This window comes from Staurois parvus, unplaced genomic scaffold (assembly GCF_062004578.1).
Source record: "Staurois parvus isolate SC_StPar_1 unplaced genomic scaffold, SC_StPar_1.0 ptg000151l, whole genome shotgun sequence".
Lineage (NCBI taxonomy): Eukaryota > Metazoa > Chordata > Amphibia > Anura > Ranidae > Staurois > Staurois parvus.
Window position 1 is genome coordinate 5,080,001 of NW_028317947.1, and position 24,171 is coordinate 5,104,171.

Genomic DNA, 24,171 nt, shown 5'->3' on the forward strand with positions numbered 1-24,171 from the left:
ACAATCACGGGGGAGTATTTAATAAAAAAAAATGATTATGGGGACTGGAGCTCTGCTTTAACTAAAAGTCTGTATCTCGGTATGGATGTAGAGCTGAAGGAAAAGTCTGCAGGAGCCTGGCGTCGTATTGTACCCACCATCCACGGATTGTGGTTGCAGTGCTTTACAGGCCAATATGGAAAAAAAAAAAAAAATTACATTCAAATTTATTTTCTCTGCAATTATATATGCATTTATTATTATTATTTATTATTATTATTTATATTTTTTTTCCAAAAGGCTCTGACAACAGTCTCACCTTGCCTTAAAGCCCATCTCTGGGCAAAAAAAAAAAAAGTTTTCCCATGCAGTGGGCTGTGCTCACACTGCATGGGTTAACTGCTAATTTTTGTCTAAGGGAGAGGAGAGCGGAGATATATTTACCTAATCCTCCAATCCTCCCAGCACAAGACTGGTCCGGCATCCCTACGCTCCAATGGTCTTGAGTTGTGGACTGTTCCTGATGTTATCAAGCCCAGAGCAGTCTCCATAAACCAGGAACAATCCACCATTGGACTGCATGGGAGCACCATTTGCAGTGGAGTGAAGGATCGAGTGAGTATAAGCTATTTTTTTTTTTCCCACCACCTAGATTAAACAAGGCGTTGACCTGTGCAGTCCACTGCATGGGAAAACATGTTTTTTGTTTTGGTTTTTTTTTTAACCCGGAGTTGGACTTTAAAAGCAAATTAAAGTGTCCTGTACCAGGAAAAAAGATTGTCAATCCTCACTTTTTTTGCAATACTCAACACACTGTTGATGAGATATCCTGTGCGAAGTTGTGTGTGCAGAAGCCTGCCTTTTCCATGTGCATCGATCTCTCGCTTTACCTTCTGAGTTCGTTGGTTGCTCCCGTCTACCTTTACATTACTACTGCGTACTACGAGAAGCAGTAGTCTGGCAGAGACATAAGGCACCCTCCTGACTTCTCTCATTAGTGCCACAAGTAAGGAATATGAAACAAACCCAGTTGTTATGTCACATACTCGGCAGTTCACTGAACAGTATTGATTGGCTTGGCAGAGTATTGATCTTGTCAATGAAGAGGGCAGGGGGGAGGAAATGGGTAGTGCTAGCAGATTCACTTTTCTAGCGCAACGTACTGGTTTTCTAACCACCGCAACTGATTATCCCGGTTCCTCCCAGTAGCCCAAAGTTGTTTGGTCAAGCTGAAAACTGCAAGATCAGCCATGGCTATTCTATGCCAATGGGTGTCCTAAGGGGAGAATTATTATTATTATACAGTATTTATATAGCGCCAAAGGGTATGCGCAGCGCTGTACAGTAGCAAGGGGGACAGAACATAAGACAAGACAGTAACAATACAATACACGAGGGGTTCGAGGGCCCTGCTCTTTCGAGCTTACAATCTAGGAGGGAGGGGAAGGTGGCACAGGAGGAGATGGCTGTGGGGGATGGAGTAGTGGGTGGAGTGGAGGTTAGTTGTTAGGTGAGGTCGGGTGTTAGGTGAGGTTGGGGTAGGCTTCCCTGAAGAGGAGGGTTTTCAGGGTGCGCCTGAAGGTGAGGAGGGTAGGTGACAGTCTGATGGATTGGGGTAGGGAGTTCCAGAGGATGGGGAAGTCCTGGAGAAGTCCTGCAATCGGGCGTGAGAGGAGGAGACCAGGGAGCTAGAGAGCAGGAGGTCCTGTGAGGAGCAGAGGGCACGGGTAGGGTAGTATCTGGGTATCAGGTCAGTTATGTAGTTCGGGGCGGCATTGTGAATGGCCTTGTAGGTCAGGGTTAGCAGCTTGAACTTGATGCGTTGGGCAATCGGGAGCCAATGAAGGGATTGGCAGAGGGGGGAGGCAGATATGGAGCGTTTGGTGAGGTGGATGAGTCTGGCCGCTGAGTTTAGGATCGACTGGAGTGGGGATAGCGTTTCAGTCTGGCAAATGATTTCAGTCTGGCAAATGATTTCAGTCTGGCAAATGGTTTCAGTCTGGCAAATGGTTTCAGTCTGGCAAATGGTTTCAGTCTGGCAAAACAGTCAGATTTTGTTTTCGATTTTAGTTAGATCAACAATTTTTCAGTAAATCTGCCCTCTGCCCCTTTTTGAAATGCAGAAATAAAAATAAAAAAAAAAAATCTATTGAGGGTAAAAAGTAGATGATATGCTTACCTTTCCTACAAGCCTAGACGAGGTGAAGTTCCCTTTCTGGCAAGATCTGGATAATGTAGTATACTTCAAATCTGTGCAGCGTCTGACCGCAAGATATCGAGTGCTTACGATTTCCTGGGATCTCATTGGCAAGTCAATGACCTAACCCCCTGCACCCAAGAAGCTCATGTAATATAGAGTATAATCTCTCCTTCTTTTCCCCTGTAGGTGTTTGTTTTAACCAATATTTTACGTTGACTTGTTCAAGCTACATCCAGATGGTTAGTCTCTACATTACGTTGTCATTGTTAAATCGCATTTATCTGACCAATCAAATCTTAAAATCTGACTTTGAGAATTACCTACAATAGTTTTGAATTACCTTACTACAACTGATCAGATTATACAAAAAACGTTCTATCAGAAATGTTGATGAAAAATGTGAAAGGAAGGCCTGGTTTGTTTTAGTACAAGAAGACCACCGTGGGCACATGCACATGTTGCGGCTCTTGGACCTGTGTATGGGGTAACTGTTGAACATGTATTAGTAGTCACGCCTTGCGGCATGCGTTCTAGCTCAGCACAGATGTTCGCTCCAATCGACCTATCTAAACTGGAACACTGCATAGACAGGGAACATGCCTGTTCTGCTCTTCTGTGTATGACCTTGACTGCCTTGGGACCTGCTTTTGGACATTTGCTTACCCATTGTGTTCCTCAGCCTGCTTTGCTTGACACTACTCTGCTTCCCGGCTGTTACCAACCTTGGTTTGAATCCTCAACTCCCTGTCTCCTGAATTGGTGCCTTCGCTGCCCAGCCGTTACTAGCTGTGGAACAAACCTTGGTGATCTTGTACTGTAGAATTCACAGTTCATGTACAATAACAAGGTCTTTAACCTGTTCAGGATTGTCACAAAGTCTCATAAGTGGAGTTCTAGCACTTTCAGTTTCCTGAAACAAATGGAGGTGACAGACCTTGCATTTATTTGCCTGTCCTCCATTCATAGAGCACTTTTTAATGGGGGGGGGACTGCACAGTTGCTTTAAGGATGAACTGGTCAGAGTGAGCATTCCTGATTCTCTTGAAGATCTGATCCATCATGCCATCTAGCTTGATTGCAGACTCCAAGAAAGATGAGCAGAGAGGCCCAACAATGCTCAAACCACGTGGATGCTACCTCGAGTGTCATCCACTCCAGTTTCACCTGCACATGCCAACTCGCCCATGTCATCTGACACCCTAAACATGGGTTTATACACTCATTACCTTCAACTAGGTAAAGACTATGACAACGGTACAATCTGTCTGTACTGTGAAGAAGTGGACCATTACCTTTTAGATAGGGCTGCACCCCTGAAGCATTTCCTTTGGTTGTCACTGTCCTGGTTCCCTTGGCTTCCTTTTTGGCTGTGCATTTCCTAAGGTGCTGGAGAGTACATACGATATCCATTACCTTTACACCAGCCTAGTAAATGTGTTCCCTCTTCCCATTTTGCCAAATGTTCTGCACGGAACAGCTTCACTCACATTGCTTTACTTTCTTTTCTACAAATTTTCGGAAAGAACATTCAGACCTGGACAATCATTCACTCTGGAGCATGTAGCTGCTTCACTCAACAACATAAGATCCCTTTGCAAGGCAAGACTCCACAATTGACCGTTCACTTGCCCAATGGATCCATTCTCAAATCTGGACCAATAGCTGAAGAGACTTTTCCATTATTAACCTTGTCTGCAACTCTTTACCGAGAATATTTTGATCATTATTCCATCCATTTTGTTCCTTGTTATTCTGGGCGTTACCTGGCTACAAGAACTCAAGCCTTACATGGATTGAGGTTTAGGGAGAGTGACACTCCTTTTGTTTACTGTCTCCAGCAGATTTCAATTGACGCTGCATCTTTGAGAAAAGGAAAGCTGACTGGTACAATCTCATTGGCCTTACGACTGCCCGATTAAACTTTTACCAGGTCCTGAAATACCCTTTGGTCAGATATTTCCATTGTCCTGTCTGCAAGAACTCCTAACATCCAAGAATTTGGAGAAGACCGTATTCCCCCATCATCATCCCCTGCCAGGGCAGAAATATTCTTCATGGATTTAAAAAAATTACATGATTTGATTACTTTGAAAATTAAGTGATGCTTTTTGGGTTATGCAATTCTCCATCCACTTTCCAGCATTTTGTAAACAATATTTGTAGAGGCTATCTTCATGATATCCTCATCTTCTCCATGTCTTTACAAATGCATGCATGAAGTGAACGTAAAGTCCTCAACTCCCCTAGAGAAGTATGCATTTAAGAGACAATCTAATTCTTGGGGTTCCTTATTTGAACTATTGGTATCCCCATAAACCTCCAAAAGGTAAATTTTAATCCTTGAATGGCATGCACCAATGGGCAGTTCAAAGAAGTTTGACAAAAACCTTTTTTGGCATCATTAGCCTCATTCCCCAACTATTGAAGCAAAATACATGATTATGGCAAACACAAATGGCATAGACTGCATTTTGACAAATTAAAGACTCTTTACCTCAGCACCAGTTATGAGACATTCTGATCCTGTATTGCCGTTTGTTCTTGAATTGGATTCCCCTAAAAATGCATTGGGTGCTATTTTGCTCAGTGCCAGGGAACTAAGTCACTCTTTTCCTGAAAACTCAGTCCTGCCGAAAAGAACTATGGTGTGGGAGGCCGTGAACTGTTAGCAAGTAAAGCATCTCTGCTAGAATGGCGTTATCTGCTAGAAGGCACAAATCATCCAATTCTGATCTTCCAAGATCACAAAGACTTGAAATACATCGGCATGGCCAAACACATGAAACTTTGCCAGGTGGGCTCTATTTTTTCTATTGATTTACCTTCTACATAATTTACAGGACAGTTTCCATGAATTGTAAGCCAGGCTCACAAATGTTTCCAGAAAATGAGGAGTCTTGTCAGCCAGATACAATTCTGCCGCCCCAAAGCTTTTTGCTACTGAAAACCAATCTTATGTCTGAGCTCAAGCAAGCATTTGTGAAACATTGGTCATCTGCCTACAAGAATAGGAAGGATTATTCCTCCATGATCAGGAGATCTTTATACCCCCAAATATGCGTCAGCATGTGTCCCCTTGGTGGGAAATTATGGGGTACATAAGACTATAGAACTTGTTTTGCAGTCTTTCTGGTGGCCTAGACTTAGGTCTGTTTACCAGGATTATGTTAGGTCCTGTGAAACATGCATTCAAAGTGTGAATTACATGATGTGGTTAACATGGGGCAATAGACCCTTTGGCATTCCCAGAAGGCCCTAGGAAATGGCCAGTATGGACCTTATTGTTGAACTAACTCAGTCTGAAAGGTTTACCATCGTTTTGGTGGTCATGCTTTATGGGGTGTTTAGCAGCATCACAACAGTTCCTATCCGATTCTAGAAAAAGACTGTACAAGGCACTTAAGATTTAAACTTGTTTTTCCACACACAGACAAGCAACATACAAATCAGACGCTTGTACAATGTCTATGGAGCTTCTCATCATTCGCACAGGACTACTGAACATTCGATTCTTCTCTTGGCAGAATTTGCCTACAAACGTTCTGTAGGCTCTGCCTTGGAGCTCACACTATATTTTGCAAATGTTTTACTGTAATTCATTTTTTTTTTTTTTTTTTAACCTGATGGAGATCCCAACTTTTCAGTCATTGCACTTTAAGTGAGGCTGGAATTTATAAAGTCCAATAACAAGACGATACATGACGCCATCTCTAAGTTCCAACATGATAAGAAAAGGAGAGATGACCTGAATCTCAAGCCAGGAGGCAAGATGTGGCTACTCACTGCCAACCTAAAATTGATGTGCCCATCCAAGAAACTGGGCTCTAGATTTATTTGTCCATTTTCTGTTAAAAGAAGTTCATAAGCCACTGGACTAATCCAGGGCTTAAAATTTTGAGTCTAGACTTACTAGCCAGGCACAAACCTTACTCTCCACCAGTTGCCCCACCCAACCTTTCCCAGGTCTGCCTCCAGCCTCACCCCCGGCCCATCCCCCAACCCCGCTCCCAGCCCTGCCCCAACCACGCCCCCTTAAAACATATGAATTACATCTTTCTTTAGAATAAAGAGTCCAACATATAAAAAACTGCAATTATAACAGCTTTATTATGCCAATTTAAACATAACCGCAATAGCTTAATAGCAATAGGGTGCAATCAAAATATCAAGTTTTACAGCTTTAAACCTGTAGAGAACATTTTATATTTTTTTTGTTTATCTCCTGCATCTTTAAAAAGACTTTAGTAACTAAAGTCTCTTTTAAAAGATGTAAGTTTAGTTTACAGAAGTATAGCATAAGAAAAAAGGCTTATTTTGATGGCCAAAAAATATGACATAAAATAAATAACAATAGTAAACATTTTGCATTTTTTATCTCCATCATTACATTACATTATACAGTATTTATATAGCGCCAAAGGGTTTGCTCAGCGCTGTACATTAAAGTGGGGGGACAGTACAAGAGACAATACAGTAACAATACAATACACGAGGGGTTCGAGGGCCCTGCTGTTTCGAACTTACAATCTAGGAGGGAGGGGGTAGAGGTACAGGAGGAAGTGGCTGTGGGGGATGGAATGGTAGGAGGAGTGGAGGAGAACGGCTGTTAGGTGAGGGTGGGGTAGGCTTCCCTGAAGAGATGGGTTTTCAGGGTGCACCTGAAGGTGAGGAGGGTAGGTGACAGTCTGATGGATAGGGGTAGGGAGTTCCAAAGGATGGGGGAAGTCCTGGAGAAGTCCTGCAGTCGGGCGTGGGAGGAGGAGACCAGGAGACCATCTTATTAAAAGAGAGTTTAGAGAAGTAGTACATTACGAAAAAACAAAAAAGTGCTTATTTAGATGCCAAAAAACATGGCATAACAATAGTAAACATTTTACCAAAGATGTGCTAATAGAGCAGACATGGTTTGTGTTGTACAGCAGGACCAAGACTTGTGTAACATCCTTTTTCTGATGCTAAATACCACTTCAGTGGCTGTGTGTGGATTGCATTCTATTCAATTAAGAAAAAAAAAACACCAAAAAATTATTTTTTGGATGACAAAAAGCAGTAGGAAGCCAGTTTCACATCAAGATTTGCAATGGTTTTCATTGTACAGCAGGACTAAGACTTGTGTAATACCCTTTTTCTGATGCAAAATACCACTTCAATGGCTGTGTGTGGATTGCATTCTATTCAGTTAAGAAAACAAAACCCCAAAAATCATTTTTTGGATGCCAAAAAGCAGTAGGAAGGCGGTGGAGAGCGGACCTCTCCTCGAGTCCCCCGCGGCGGTGAAGAGGGTGTCTCCTCTCAGTGGAGGAGAGCGGACCTCTCCTGCATCTGTCCCCTCAGCGGCGCTGCCAGTGTAATGGCGGTGCCGCAGAAACCAGAAGTTGGAAACCAGAACTCGGCTTCAAAATGAAGCTTGGAGCGCAGGTGCAGCCGCTCCATCATCTGTGCTTGCCACACAAGAATTTCTCCTCTCATTTGGCAAGCGGCTTTTTCAAGCCCTGAACTATTCTATTGCCAGAAACCTGTAGAATCCATCCAGTCTTTAATGTGCTGCTGATAAAGCCAGCTGTTTTGGTTCCATTTCTTGGGTGAAGTTCAGGACCTCTTGCTCCTACAATGATTGATGGCAGTAAGGAATATTAAGTTGAGACTATTCCTGGCTGTAGGAGGCCACGTCTAGTATCTATTTAAGTGGAAAGGCTTTTGTGCAGAAGATAATTCCTGTGCGGCATAAACCAACATACACTCCTTAAGATTCATTTGAACGTTTTCCAGGCTTATCCTGAAAAAATGTCCCAGATCGGGGAGCAGTGTAATGAAGGTCCGGTTTGTTCTAGTACAAGAATTCCAATGTAGGCACATGCATGTTGCTTAGGTTGATGGTTGGACATGTATTCGCATGCACTGGTCTTGATGTTCAATGGCCTCAAGAAATTTGAACACTGATTGCTTAGACAGATTGCTCAATTGTCTATGAATTATTCCTGTTAAACTGGGGCCTGCTGTTCTGCCTTTTTGTGTACTTCTAGCTAGCCTTGGGACCTGCTTTTGGACCTTTGCTTTTGTTTTGACCTCAGCCCGTTTGCTTAACACTGCTTACTGCCTTGTATCTCTGCTGCCCAGCTGTTACTGACCTTGGTTTGAATCCTGTACTCCAACCCATTCTTCTAAATAGCTTCATTATCTGACTGTTACTGACCTGAATCCAGAACCTGATCTTGTCTACTGAGCTGGTACCTTGCTGCTCAGCTGTTGCTGGTCTCGGCTTGTATTCTGTCTATGTCCTTAAGTACCCCGGGGGTTCCGGCATCTAGTTCCTGTCCAGGGGTTTACGGTTGCCTGGTCCAGGCATCTACTAGCTTCAACAGATCTTCTAACATCGGCACTCATGCCACTCCATGTCCCTGCATTCCCTGTTTCTACTTCCAGGGATGTTGAACAGGAGATGCAAGAAAGACCTCTTCTTCAACTGTTTCTCCACCAGGTATGTGACATCAAGGCTTTTCTTCTTAATAATATGTAGGTTTGAAAATCTAAACTTGTAATAAAACTAAATAGAGGGCTAGAGTTTTTAGTTTTTTTTTTTTCCTTTTTCCTGTTCTCAGATTTGTCGGCCATTTTAAGTCAAGAAAAGAAAGGGAAATGGAATATGGTACAAAAGTAATGGAGTTCACCAATGTATATATCAAAAATTTTGGAGAAGACATGAACGATGAAAGGCTGAAGGGGATATTTTCTGCTTTTGGTATGGAGTACCCTTTATCTCAGATCAGTGCCACTGAATGTCTGGAACACTACGCCCTACATGTAATGAGACTTGCATAGTTTAAAGTGCAACTACCACAAACAGCAATTTCTTCTGTTTTTTTTTTTGTTTTTTTTATCTGAAAATTTGTGTCTACTCTTCCCTATATACCTTCCCTTATTAAAATGTAATGTTAATACTGAACATATTCGTTTGAACCTTGCTTGCATGGATATGACCGTGTGAGTGTTCAAAATTCTTTCTTTCTTCTTTTTTCGTAATTTTTTTTTTGTTCGTTGTTTTTTTTTTTTGGTTATTTTTTTTTTTTTCGGGGTTTTTTTTTTTCTTTTTTTTTCTTTCTTTTATTTTTAATATACAATAGAGGTAAATCCATGGCCAGGAGTGGTTCTATGCTGAAAGTTGTTTAATGTCTTCTGAAATGTTACAAGGATGCAATTCATAATAGCGACAGCCTACATGTGGATATTTTGTAGGGAACACATTAAGTGTAAAAGTAATGGTGGATGATACTGGCCGGTCTCGGGGATTTGGATTTGTCAACTTTGGAAATCATGAGGAAGCACAGAAAGTAAGTAAATATTTTTGTTTTTTAGAATAAATGATGCCTGTTTGTATGCTGGGTATGGTTTTGTCCTAGATGTAGGTACCAGGCCCATAAATTACTTTATTTAAAGTAGAACTATGGGCAAAACTTTTTTTTTTTCCATTTCAGATAGAGCAAGGATGTGTTAAAACCATTGCCAGTCTATTCTTCGCCATCTGTGTCCCATTGGGGAGATTTACCTTCACTCACTGTCCCATAGCTAAAACAGGAAGTGTGAGAAAAATCTCTGCAAATGAAGGGAATCTCTTGGGGACCCCAGGTCTCCAGGACTGGTGTCCCCATTGGAAAATTTCTCCTCTGCTACTTTTTTGGGGACAACCAAAAATGTGGGTTTTTCTTTTAAAGATGATAATGATAAACTGGATAAATAGAGAGGGTGAATTTCCCTAACGGGGGGGGGGGGGGGGGGGACGGACGGGGGGGGGGGGGGGACTGCACTAAAAACCTGACAGGGGTTCTAATCCATTTCCACTCTATTCTTATATACTTTTAAGTCCTAGCTACATAAAACCCAATAACATTGCATTGCATGCATATGTGTACAGTAACAAACACTCCTCTAAAATGTACTTCTATACACTTATTGTACATCCTGTCAAAGGAAAGTGTTTTTTTTTTTTTTGTTTTGTTTTTTGCTTTTTGCTTTTTTTTCTGCTCTGTGATAGGCAGTTGCTGAAATGAATGGCAAAGAGATAAACGGGCGCATGGTTTACGTAGGAAGAGCTCAGAAGCGGATAGAACGGCAGACTGAACTCAAACGTAGATTTGAGCAAATCAAGCAGGAGCGAATTAGTAGATATCAGGTATGAAAAGTTTTATTGCATTTGCTGTAAAACTGGGGGGAGATTTACTAACATTGGTGCACACAGAATCTGGTGCAACCAATCGGCTCCTAAATTCAAATTATTCAATTAAGCTTTGACAATAAAACCTGGAAGCTGATTGGTTACTATGCACAGCTATAATATAAAGGTGACCAGCGCTTGTAGTACAGTCCAGTCTCTTAAAAGTTAATCTCCAAAGTCACAGGAAAACATCCATATTTGAATTCTTGCATTCTCCTTGTGCTCTCACCAGATGAAGCAAGTAAATCCCTTCAGTCCAAACACTTGTCTTCTCTTGTGTGTAGATATTCAATTTGATTCGTGTTTCTCTCCCACCATGCAAAAAAAATGTAAAGCGCGTATACTGTAATCTCTTAAAGTGTTACTAAACCCACAACAGTAAAATCAGTCTGTATATGCAGGAAAGCATGCTTGTTATGCTCACTGTGGAACCTAAGGGGTTCATCCTTCGCATTGTATAAAAAAGGCGGTTTGATCCTGACTTCTCTGATCCTCCCCTTCTTCCAGTGTCCCCCTCTTATCTCCTGATAAAAAAAAATATCATGTGGAGTCATTATGCATATGCTCAGTTTGGTGTGTATTGCTAGAGTTTTTTTTTTTTTCTTCTTGGGTGAGTGCACCTAAGGTGCACGGTGGGTGAGGAGCGGTTCACACGTAGGGTACACGGGTGAGGAGCGGGGCACAAGTAGGGTGCACGGTGGAGGAGGAGTGGTGCATACCTAGGGTGCACAGTGGGTGAGGAGCGGGGCACAGTGGTTGAGGAGCGTGGCACACGTAGGGTGCACGGTGGTTGAGTGGTGCACACGTAGGGTGCGCGGTGGTTGAGGAGCGGTGCACACGTAGGGTGCGCGGCGGGTGAGGAGCGGGGCACAGTGGTTGAGGAGGGTGGTACACGTAGGGTGCACGGCGGTTGAGGAGCGGTGCACACGTAGGGTGCGCGGCGGTTGCGGAGCGGTGCACACGCAGGGTGCGCGGCGGGTGAGGAGCGGTGCACACGCAGGGTGCGCGGCGGGTGAGGAGCGGTGCACACGCAGGGTGCGCGGCGGGTGAGGAGCGGTGCACACGCAGGGTGCGCGGCGGGTGAGGAGCGGTGCACACGCAGGGTGCGCGGCGGGTGAGGAGCAGTGCACACGCAGGGTGCACCGCGGGTGAGGAGCGGTGCGGTGCACACGAAGGGTGCACCGCGGGTGAGGAGCGGTGCGGTGCACACGAAGGGTGCACCGCGGGTGAGGAGCGGTGCGGTGCTCACGAAGGGTGCACCGCGGGTGTGGAGCGGTGCACACTTACCCCTGATTCACATATCTGCTGCCGCTCTTTGCGCGGGCATGAGAGCCCATTCATTTGAATGGACACCCGTGCCCCGGGACACACAGGGAAGAAGTCCCTGCACCCCTTTGGAAACAGCAGCCCGCACAGGAACCTCGGTTCCCAATACGGCTGCGATTTCCAGCACAGGCGGCGTGCCATTAGAATTAATGGCAGCCGTCCGTAAGTCCCGCACTGCTCTGTGTGGGTGGTGCGGCTGCAGGTATTTTTTTGCGGGTCCTACAGCCGCACCACCTGCACAGATGTGAACCTAGCCTTCGGTGCATGGGGGGTGAGGAGCGGTGCACGCTGGGTGCACGGTTACACATTTTGGGTGTTTTTCTATATAGAACGTGAGTGCCCTGAACTAAAATCATTTTATTTTCATTAATATAAATTACTACACTATATGGGCATTTTTTATTTATTTTTTTCGGGGGGGGGGGGGGGGGGCTATCCGGTGAGGAGATCAACAGGGGTGGAGAACAGCAGAAGTATGAATTGTTTGGACTGAGGGTAAGGGTAGATGGGGGTGGTGGATACCAGAATTTTTCACGTGGTTGAAGTTGCACAAATATGAATGGTACCCATTGAGAATCATTTCAGTGGACTGTAGTATAAGTGCTTGTTCCTTCTATAATCCAGATCTGACCTACGCAGGGGGTAATATATTTTTTCCAGCAGCTGGGAATTCTCTTTACAAGTCTTCTAGTGCCGAGTAATTTAATTTTAATTTTACTATGCACAGCTGCACCAGATTCTGAGCGCACCAGTTTTAGTAAATCTCCCCCACTATGTTACTGCTACAGACGGAATAATTGGATCAATACATTAATATCCAAGATTTGGAAACACACAATGTAGGAGATTTACTAAAACTGATGCACACAGAATCTGGTGCAGTTGTGCATAGTAACCATAATAATTGTGTGCACTGGTTTTGGTAAATCTCCCCCAATGTTACTTTATGCAATGATGTTATTGGATTGCCTGACCCAGAAATGGATATTTGTTTTTAAATGATGCTAGGGCGTTAGAGCAGAATTATACTGCATCTGAGCACTATGAACCAAAAACGCAATTTAATGCCCTTTTAATATTCAAAGCAAACTTGCCCATCCATCCATGTCTCCATGCGTCATTTTGCTGAGAAATTCCTGTGAAAAATACCCCCTAGCATTTCTGTCTGTGGCTACTTTGAGTAAAGGCAGATGATTTCTGTCTGTGGCCATATTGAGTAAGGGCAGATGATTTATGTATTTACTTCCTGGAATCCATCTCTCCTTAGCTCAGGCATGCATGCAGGCAGGAGGGTGTGCTTAGCTGGGAAAGCTCCTCTTAGTCTCCTGAAAACTCCTGAGCTGTATGACGTTATTTGCTTAGGCATGGAAATCAGAAAGCAACTAAATAAATAGAAAAAAAATTTAAAGCAAGTAAATATGATCTACTTTCCTTATTAATGCTAGCAGCATGAGTGTTACAAATATTCAGTGTTGATAGAGTGGAGTTTCGATTTTAAATCATCCAGCAGTTTTGTATGTCTCTTGGGGATTCTTCTTTATTAGTATGCCTGTGCATAATTTTGTGTTTTTCTGTTTTTCGTTTTTTTCTTTTTTTTTATCTTGGGCTTGTGACTTGGTAAAGTTGCTTTCTTAAATTACAGGGAGTAAACTTGTATGTAAAGAACCTGGATGATGGTATTGATGATGATCGACTCAGAAAAGAGTTCTCTCCATTTGGCACCATTACCAGTGCGAAGGTAATCCTATTAACTGTGAAATGTTGGAATTTATGTGTTAGAAATGTAAGGATGCCCCATCGTTTGCCGGAACTGAAAATGATCAACCTACAGAGGACTGAATTCAAAGACACCCTGAAAATCTAAGAGAAAAAATGATGCAGCAGGCGAGTCCATTTTGCTGAAATGTCATTGCAGTAACTCAGAATGGTACTCAGTAGTTTGTATGGCCCCCACGTGCTTGTATGCATGCCTGACAATGCTGGAGCATGCTCCTAGTGAGACGACGGATGGTGTCCTGGGGTATTTCCTCCCAGATCTGGACCAGGGTATCACTCAGATCCTGGACAGTCTGAGGTACAACCTGGCGGCGTCCAATGGACCGAAACATGATATCCCAGAGGTGTTCTATTGGATTTAGGTCAGGGAAGCATGGGGGCCATTCAATGGTATCAGTTCCTTCATCCTCCAGGTATTGCCTGCATACTCTCGCCATAAGAAGGCTGGGCATTGCTGTACACCAGGAGGAACCCAGGACCCACTGCACCAGCGTAGGGTCTGACAATGGGTCCAAGGATTTCATCCCCATACCTAATGGCAGTCAGGGTGCCATTGCCTAGGCTATAGAGGTCTGTGTGTCCCTCCATGGATATGCCTCCCCAGACCTTCACTGACCCACCACCAAAACAGTTATGCAGAATGATTTTACAGGCAGCATAACATTCTCCATGGCTTCTCCAGACCCTTTCATGTCTGTCACATGTGCTCAGGGTGAACCTGCCTCATCTGTGAAAAGCACAGGGCGCCAGTGGCAGACCTGCCTATTCTGGTTTTCAATGGCAAATGCCAGTTGAGCTCTATGGTGCCGGGCAGTGAGCACAGGGCCCACTAGAGGACATTGGGCCCTCAGGCCACCCTCATGAAGTCTGTTTCTGATTGTTTGGTCAGAGACATTCACACCAGTGACCTGCAGGAGGTCATTTTGTAGGGCTCTGGCAGTGCTCATTCTGTTCCTTCTTGCACTAAGGAGCAGATACCGGTCCTGTTGATGGGTTAAGGACCTTCTACGGCCCCATCCAGCTCTCCTAGAGTAACCGCCTGTCTCCTGGAATCTCCTCCATGCTCTTGAGACTGTGCTGGGAGACACAGCAAACCTTCTGGCAATGGCATGTATTGATGTGCCATCCTGGAGGAGTTGGACTGACTGTGCAACTTCTGTAGGGTCCAGGTATCGCCTCATGCTACCAGTAGTGACACTCACCCTAGACAAATGCAAAACTAGTGAAAAACAGTCAGAAAAGATGAGTAGGTAAAAAAATGTCAGTGGATTCCACCTGTAAAACCATTTCTGTTTTGGGGGTCATCTCATTGTTGCCCATCTAGTGCACCTGTTGCTAATTTCATTAACACCAAAGCAGCTGAAACTGATTAACAACCACCTCTGCTACTTAACTGACCAGATCAATAGGAGTTTAATTGATTTGATGCTTTAAAATGCTGCTTGATGCTTGATTAAAAAGTGTTCCTTTTAATTGTTTTGAGCAGTGTATATCAAAAGACAATATGTTTTGAATTGGGCTGCTTTGAAAAACAATTTGTTCCTACAGTTAGCCTTGCTTACTCTTTTAGAGCCTGATGCTTTAGCTTATGATGGAAGGTCAGAGGTTGGTCTGCGTTTTCTGACCTCATACACTGTTTGCAAACTTTGGATTGTGTAGTGAGTGCGGTCTGCTAGTTGACAGCCAGTGTTAGACTGGCTCTTCGGTTAGTTCTTGGAGAACCCAACCTTAGAAAGGACAACCTAGAGGTAAGTGTCATTTGCATATAAAAGGATATGTTCACTTTTTAAAAAAAGAATAATAAATGCCCATTTTTTTGTAGGTAAAAAAAAGTGAATTTACGATTTTATTTATTTTTTTTGAGCCTGGAAAGCATTTCACCAGCGATCAGCAGATCTGGTGCCATACAGGACCCGTATGGGCAAGCAGATACAGTCTTGACCGGAAGACTCCATGAACTACCACGGCACTCAACTGTGCCGTGGTAGTTCATTGAGAACTACAAAGTGACATCCACAAAGGCTGTCGGGACTTGTAGTTCATTTATTCAGAACTCTGAAGTGAAACTTCTCCCTGTACTGCTGTCATAGGTAGGGGGGGATCAGGTGGCAGCTGCAACGGTGGGAACATGTTACATGTTCCGTCCTAAAAAATGGATGGAACAGGTAACATGTTCCTAAAGGTGAACCTATCCTTTGATACACTATAACAGACTATCATGGGGTAGATTTACTGTTGTTAGCTGTGCATGGTAGCCAGTCGGCTTCTAACTTCATCTTGTTTAGGCTTTGGCAATAAAACCTGGAAGTTGATTGGTTTCTACGCAGAGTTGAACCAGATTTTGCACTCTCCAGTTTTAGTAAATAGCCCTCAATGGATTGCTATTTGCCAGCAAAGACCAAAGAAATGCTCACCTTGAAAATTGTAACAAATTTGAGCCATCATTTATAGGTATTGTATGTTTTAACCTTTTTTTTGTAATTATTATTATGTACAAATTTTTCATTTTCAACTTCAGGTGATGATGGATGGAGGGCTCAGCAAAGGCTTTGGGTTTGTCTGTTTTTCCTCTCCAGAAGAAGCTACAAAGGCTGTGACTGAAATGAATGGACGAATAGTTAGCACAAAGCCTCTGTATGTAGCACTGGCTCAACGAAAAGAAGAGAGGAAAGCCATTCTCACCAACCAGTACATGCAAAGACTGGCAAGCGCAAGAACATTGTCCACGACACTGCTTGGCTCATTCCAACAGCATACAAACTACTTTATTCCTACTGTTCCACAGGTAATACATTTTGTGGCTGTAACTACAGGTGAAACTCAAAAAATTTGAATATCGTGCAAAAGTTTATTTATTTCAGTAATGCAACTTAAAAGGTGAAACTAATATATGAGATAGACTCATTACATGCAAAGCAAGATAGTTCAAGCCGTGATTTGTCATAATTGTGATGATTATGAAAACCCCAAATCCACAATCTCAGAAAATTAGAATATTGTGAAAAGGTGCAATATTCTCGGCTCAAAGTGTCCCACTCTAATTAGCTAATTAAGCCATTACACCTGCAAAGGATTCCTGAGCCTTTAAATGGTCTCTCAGTCTGGTTCAGTAGGAATCACAATCATGGGAAAGACTGCTGACCTGACAGTTGTGCAGAAAACTATCACTGACACCCTCCATAAGGAGGGAAAGCCTCAAAAGGGAATTGCAAAAGAAGTTGGATGTTCCCAAAGTGCTGTATCAAAGCACATTAATAGAAAGTTATGTGGAAGGGAAAAGTGTGGAAGAAAAAGGTGCACAAGCAGCAGGGATGACCGCAGCTTGGAGAGGATTGTCAGGAAAAGGCCATTCAAAAGTGGTGGGGACTTTCACAAGGAGTCGACTGAGACTGGAGTCAGTGCATCAAGAGCCACCACAAACAGACGGATCCTGGACATGGGCATCAAATGCTGTATTACTATAGTCAAGCCGCTCCTGATCAACAAACAACATCAGAAGCGTCTTACCTGGGCTAAAGAAAAAAAGACCTGGTCTGTTGCTCAGTGGTCCAACGTCCTCTTTTCTGATGAGAACAACTTTTGCATGTCATTTGGAAACCAAGGACCCAGAGTATGGAGGAAGAATGGAGAGACACACACTGCAAGATGCTGGTGTTGGTCCACTGTGCTTCATTAAGTCCAGGGTCAAAGCAGCCGTCTACCAGGAGATTTTGGAGCACTTCATGCTTCCTTCCGCAGACGAGCTTTATGGGGATGCTGACTTCATTTTCCAGCAGGACTTGGCACCTGCCCACACTGCCAAAAGCACCAATACCTGGTTCAATGACCGTGGGATTACTGTGCTTGATTGGCCAGCAAACTCGCCTGACCTGAACCCCATAGAGAATCTATGGGGCATTGCCAAGAGAAAGATGAGAGACTTGAGACCGAACAATGCAGAAGAGCTGAAGGCCGCTATTGAAGCATCCTGGTCTTCCATAACACCTCAGCAGTGCCACAGGCTGATAGCTTCCATGCCACGCTGCATTGATGCAGTAATTGCTGCAAAAGGGGCCCAAACCAAGTACTGAGTACATATGCATGCTTATACTTTTCAGAGGTCCGATATTGTTCTATGTACAATCCTTGTTTTATTGATTGCATGTAATATTCTAATTTTTTGAGGTTGTGGATTTGGGGTTTTCCTGAGCTGTAAGCCATAATCATCACCATTATGACAAATCACAGCTTGAACTATCTTGCTTTGCATATAATGAGTCTATCTCATAAAATAGTTTTACCTTTTAAGTTGCATTACTGAAATAAATGAACTTTTGCACGATATTCTAATTTTTTGAGTTTCACCTGTATATTGTGTTGCTAGTAATGGAGGTGCTGACTGAGTAAAATTTTGCTGAAGGACAGGCACTACATGACAGCTGTCTTGAACAATTAACCTATGGAACCTCTTGGATCCTAAATCCAGGCTATACATGGCACCTCCACTGGTCTGTCAAATCCAGCAAGTCTTCCAGAAGTCCTCCTCACAGTGAAGGGGCAACCCTACTTCTTGGAGTGGGGGGACATCTGTTGGTCTTTGCAGCAGCCTTGATCCGAAACGCCTAAGACCTCCGGGTCCGATCTGTCATTTCAAAGGGGTACAAAATACGTTTTTATCCCTCCTTGCTTTTCCTTCCAGTCTGCCACCTCAGCTAAAAAAAAAGGGGGATTTATTTTGATTTTGATGGCCTTCCACCTACTTCAGGCACATGGAGTGGTTGTACCAGTTCTTTCAGAAGAACGGTTTCAAAGTTTCTATTCAAAGCTGTTTCAGTCCCAAAATCAAATAGGGACATCCGCCCAGTACTGGCTGTGGTAAATCTAGCACTGCTATTTGGGCTGTCCTCTGCACCCCAATTCTTCATAAAAGTGCTTGCCTCACTTCTGCCTCTTCTATGAACCCAGGGCATTCATGTCATAGGTTACCTTTTACTGGATGACACCTAGACCCTGTCTGCCAACGTCCAAAGGACCATACAGTTTTTTTTTTTGTTTTTTTTTGGTACAAAAGAGATTTATTGAAACAGTAGTTTTACAAGGTAGGCTTTGTAAAGTAAGGTCAGAATTGGGTTATTCTGATAAGTACAACAGATACATAAAGAATATAGTTAAGGTGTGGGCCCACGCAGGGGCTAGCCAGATAATAACAATGAGACAAACCTGAAAAAGGTCATAAACCTTACATTGACAACATGGTAGCGGTTGTAAAAGGATATCACTTAGTAAAGATCATGAAACCTGGTCCCTGAGGTAAATCTCAAATAATTAATAAAAAAAGAGAGTGGAACCTAAAATCTCTGATCTGGTAAGATGAGTGGTACGTTAGGGCTATGTAGAAAAAAAGGCAGTTTAGGCATTGTTAAGGGATATGCAGACCTAGTAATGCAAAATAAACGTCACTTGAGAAAAACAGAAAGAGGGCCCTTAGGTCACAGGTAAGAAGGGCCCATTTGTGGGTCACGCCTAATAAAGAAATTGAGAGAGTGAAAGAAGCAAAGGAAGGGGGAATAAAAGGGGTGGAGGGGGATTTCACCACGGGGTAGCAGCAGGTGCCCTTCTGCCCGGAGTAGCAGGAAGGGAATCAATTAGGAGGAAAGGAATGTAGCATACAGGGTCAAAGACGGAGCAATTGCGTTGTGAAGCAAGAGACCGGTTGGTAGCAGGGGCGGACTGACCACTCATGGGGCCCCCGGGCAATAAGGGATAATGGGGCCCCTGTGTCACACTCAATCCACACCCAAAAAAGCCTATGAAAGGTACCAGGGGCATCTCATGGGGCCCCCTACTGACCCGGGACCCTCGGGCAGTGCCTGAGTTCCCGAATGGTCAGTCCGCCCCTGGTTGGTAGTCCAACCAGGGTTGCCAGCTAGAGAGAAATTTGTCATGCTTGTCTTCCAATATTGTCATCAATTTTTTGTCAATAAAGAATTCTTGGAGTCTAGAGTTAACTTCCTCGACCTGGAGACCCAACATCCTCCACGCACACGCTATGGTTTGTTTTGTTGCCATAAGGATGAATGCAATCAGGACGCGAGATCGCCAGGGAGCTTCTGCTATCTTTTTATGTAAGGGGGCCTCTCCTGGGTTTTTCCGTAGGTTGAGTTTCATGATTGAGTGGATCATATTATAGACCTTTACCAAGACCTAAAGTTTTTCAAACTTTTGGTAGGATAATCAATCTTCCAAAGTGTTCCATCCAGCCCACATACTGTCTGGACTACCTGGGTCTTGAACACAGCCCAAGCCAGTCTTACTTCCTTGTGAGAACATTGCCTTGCTAGAGTCAAGCTCTTGGACCCTCAGGTCACAACGACACCCCTTCAATCCAACATCCTCAAGACATGGCACAAGAATACCCAAACCTTGGATCAGCACTTCTGTCAAGTAAAGCCACTATGGAAAGGCACTATGGATTTCTAATCCTGCATTGGAACTAGGAAAGCTGTTCCTTCACAGGACTTGGAACATTTTAACGACAGATGCGTGTCTTACAGGCTGGGGTGGAATTAACAAACCCTTGACTGTTCTGGGAACATTGTCTCTACAAGAATCAAAGCTACCCATCAACATTCTGGAACTGAGAGCCAATAGATTATCTTTACAAGATTGGACCTCCCTTTCACAAGGTCACCCAATCCAAGCACAGTCAGAAAAATGCAGCAGCAGTGGCCTACATAAATCATCAAGGGAGCACCAGAACCCTATCAGTCCTAAAAGAAATGGGTCTAACACTCTTATGCGCAGAAACTTGCATTCCAGTTCTTTTAGGCTTCTACATTCCTGCAGTCGAAAATCAGCAGGTGGACTTTCTAAACAGTCAACGCGTAGACCCGGGAGAGTGGGCTGTGCGTCTCAAGATCTTTCAAAATCTCTGTCTAAAATGGGGAAAACCAGATGTGGAAATTCTGACTTTCAGGTTCAACAACAAGCTGAATAAGTTTGTGGACAAGACCAAGGATCCTAAAAGAAAGCCTTTTCTTTGATTCATTTATTCCCACCTTATTTAGAGCTAGGGAATTCAAATTTGGCAAAATTTACTATGGAAGATTTTCTTTGCCTCGTGCAACCCTTGCCTCACAATCCCTTATCAGAACCATTCTATAGAATGCTTCTCAAATCATTCCTCCAATTTTACCTCCATTGTCACCTTGGAATCTAAACCTGTGTTCTCTGCTCTACAGAGAGTCCCCCCTTTGAACCAACAGAGACATTCTGTTGAAATACCTCACCTTTTAGGGTTGCCATCATATCTGTTAGACATGTTTCTGAGTTTCTAGCTCTTCTTGTAACTCTTCTACTCAAGGATTAAGTGCTTTTGAGACATAAGCCTTCCTTTCTACATAAAGGTGGTTTTATCCTTCCTCCTCAATGATGACATCATCCTTACTTCCCTATGTCCTCCTTCAGAACATGGAAATTGCCTCACATTGGATGTGGTTAGGGCTGTCTGTCTACTTGGCATTACTTCTAGCTTAATTCTTTGTTCCACCTGGAGGGCCTTGTAGAGGACACCCTGCTTCCCGCTCCACTATTTTCAGGTGGATCAGGCAACTAATTTCCAGTGCCTATACCCTTAAAGAAAATGATCCTCCTTTCCCATTAGAGCACATTCTACCAGGGACATTGCTGTGTCCTGGATTTTTCAGGTGTTCACAGGTTTTCCATGTTCTATCAGGTGGACGTTCAGGCCTCAGTTGATGCAAGCTTCATTCACAAGGTGCTTCAAACTGTTATCTCAGTAATTTCTTTGGGTTCTTTAAAGTGTTGACCTTTTACAGAAAATATGTGGAGATGAACTAACACTTTAAACCCTTCTTGTGGGTCTGTTGGCAGTTCATGGCATGTTGTTGCCCACTTCTCAGTTTCATTGTTTGGGTACTTTCTATGATCAATGAAGGCCACTCCTGTACTGTGTGATTTAAAATAATAGGAATTTTGATTTTACCTGTAAATTGCTTATCTTGGAGATCACTCCTTATTGCTTGCACAAAAACAGCTGAAGCCTCTCGAAGTGGGAAGCGTTTTATGGGTATGCTGTAGAAGCAACCCAGCAAAAGTTTCTGCCAGTGTCCAATCATCTAAAGGTAGTCGCATTTTACCCCATGGTCTATGAATACGAGTCCTGTCATTTACTCCAAGATGAGGAATTTACAGATACATCAAAATTTCAATTTTTTTTTAACTTCTTTTTTCTAGCAGTGGGAGAGAAACTAACATGCAATCTAGGACCCAATGCCATGAAAACATTTGTGTCCACGCTATACAACAACATGTTGGTCAGCAAAATTTGGGCAAAATTGGAAAAACTGAAAGCAGTGCCCACCTACAGGCCTTGTTAGCTTAAACCTTACATATGAGGTGGTATCAAAAAGTTTTGAGACTAGTTTTATAACAGGCCAACAAGGCTGCACACACAGTCACAGGGATCACCGACCTTCATAAGTCAGTGTGCTAAAAGACATCATCCTGTGTACATCAGGAGCTGTGCAACTGGTGCTTGTGTGATCACGTGAGTTACCAGGTATATTTCATCATGGACAGCAAGTTAAAATCGAGAGCAAACTTGAAATTCTGCGTGAAACTGGGCAAATCGCTGGATCTCTGCAATTTTGTCATGGACAGCAAGTTAAAACAGAGAGCAAACGTGAAATTCTGCATGAAACTGGGCAAATTTATTTATTTCAGGTACTTCTATAGCGCCATCAATTTACACAGTGCTTTACATATATATATTGTACATTCACATCAGTCCCTAACCCTCAAGGGGCGTACAATCTAAGTTCCCTAACTTACATTTAGAGATGAGCGAATTATTCAAAAATTCGATTCGGCTGATTCGCCGAATTTGAGGAAGAAATTCGATTCGATGCGAATTTATTCGCTGCGAATTTAACTTATAAAAAGGGTTTCTAGGCTTCAGAGAGCCTTTATATTAGTGCAGAACACTGTACCTTTAATTTAAATGCCCTTGGAGATGAGGAAGGAGAAGGATGAGGAGAAGGAGAAGGATGAGAAGAAGGAGAAGGATGAGAAGAAGGAGAAGGATGAGAAGAAGGAGAAGGATGAGAAGAAGGAGAAGGATGAGAAGAAGGAGAAGGATGAGAAGGAGAAGGATGAGAAGGAGAAGGATGAGAAGGAGAAGGATGAGAAGGAGAAGGATGAGAAGGAGAAGGATGAGAAGGAGAAGGATGAGAAGAAGGAGAAGGATGAGAAGAAGGAGAAGGATGAGAAGGAGAAGGATGAGAAGAAGGATGAGAAGAAGGAGAAGGATGAGAAGAAGGAGAAGGATGAGAAGAAGGAGAAGGATGAGAAGAAGGAGAAGGATGAGAAGAAGGAGAAGGATGAGAAGAAGGAGAAGGATGAGAAGAAGGAGAAGGATGAGAAGAAGGAGAAGGATGAGAAGAAGAAGGATGAGAAGAAGAAGGAGGATGAGAAGAAGAAGAAGGATGAGAAGAAGAAGAAGGATGAGAAGAAGAAGAAGGATGAGAAGAAGAAGAAGGATGAGAAGAAGAAGAAGGATGAGAAGAAGAAGAAGGATGAGAAGAAGAAGAAGGATGAGAAGAAGAAGAAGGATGAGAAGAAGCAGGATGAGAAGAAGGATGAGAAGAAGGATGAGAAGAAGAAGGATGAGAAGGATGAGGAGAAGGATGAGAAGAAGAAGGATGAGAAGAAGGAGAAGGATGAGAAGAAGAAGGATGAGAAGGAGGAGAAGGATGAGAAGGAGGAGAAGGATGAGAAGGAGGAGAAGGATGAGAAGGATGAGAAGGATGAGAAGGATGAGAAGGAGGAGAAGGAGGAGAAGGATGAGAAGGATGAGAAGGATGAGAAGGAGGAGAAGGAGGAGAAGGAGGAGAAGGAGGAGAAGGATGAGAAGGAGGAGAAGGATGAGAAGGAGGAGAAGGATGAGAAGGATGAGAAGGAGGAGAAGGATGAGAAGGAGGAGAAGGATGAGAAGGAGAAGGATGAGAAGAAGGAGAAGGATGAGAAGGAGAAGGATGAGAAGGAGAAGGATGAGAAGAAGGAGAAGAAGGAGAATTCCAAGCCGGCAAAAAGTGTATCTGCAGAGCTCCGCTATTTCTTAGCGGAGCTCTGCAGATACACTTTTTGCCGGCTTGGAATTCTTATTTTCATCCTACTTCTTCTTCTTCTTCTTCATCCTCAGAAGAAGAAGATGAAGAAGAAGAAGAAGTAGGATGAAAATAAGAAGAATTCCAAGCCGGCAAAAAGTGTATCTGCAGAGCTCCTCTATTTCTGACAGATACACTTTTTCCCGGCTTGGAATTCTTCTTATTTTCATCCTACTTCTTCTTCTTCTTCCTCATCCTCATCTTCTTCTTCTTCTGAGGATGAGGATGAAGAAGAAGAAGAAGTAGGATGAAAATAAGAAGAATTCCAAGCCGGCAAAAAGTGTATCTGCAGAGCTCCGCTAAGTGTATCTGCAGAGCTCCGCTATTTCTGACAGTTCTCTGACATTCACATTTACAGCGGTTGAAACATTGTATCTATTTGTTTCCATTTATGGAAACAAATAGATACAATGTTTCAACCGCTGTAAATGTGAATGTCAGAGAACTGTCAGAAATAGAGGAGCTCTGCAGATACACTTTTTGCCGGCTTGGAATTCTTCTTATTTTCATCCTAC

General features: G+C 43.3%; 1 protein-coding gene across 1 annotated transcript in view; it reads left to right on the top strand.

Moving 5' to 3' along the window:
* The window catches only part of LOC149463864 (embryonic polyadenylate-binding protein-like), a 100,979-nt gene that overhangs the window by 18,813 nt on the left and 57,995 nt on the right, over positions 1 to 24,171 (top strand). Inside the window, exons 4-8 of the mRNA XM_089674713.1 lie at positions 8,779 to 8,918; positions 9,413 to 9,507; positions 10,209 to 10,346; positions 13,357 to 13,452; positions 16,009 to 16,275. Of these exons, the coding sequence (XP_089530839.1) occupies positions 8,779 to 8,918; positions 9,413 to 9,507; positions 10,209 to 10,346; positions 13,357 to 13,452; positions 16,009 to 16,275 (736 nt within the window). The remainder of the gene's footprint in view (positions 1 to 8,778; positions 8,919 to 9,412; positions 9,508 to 10,208; positions 10,347 to 13,356; positions 13,453 to 16,008; positions 16,276 to 24,171) is intronic.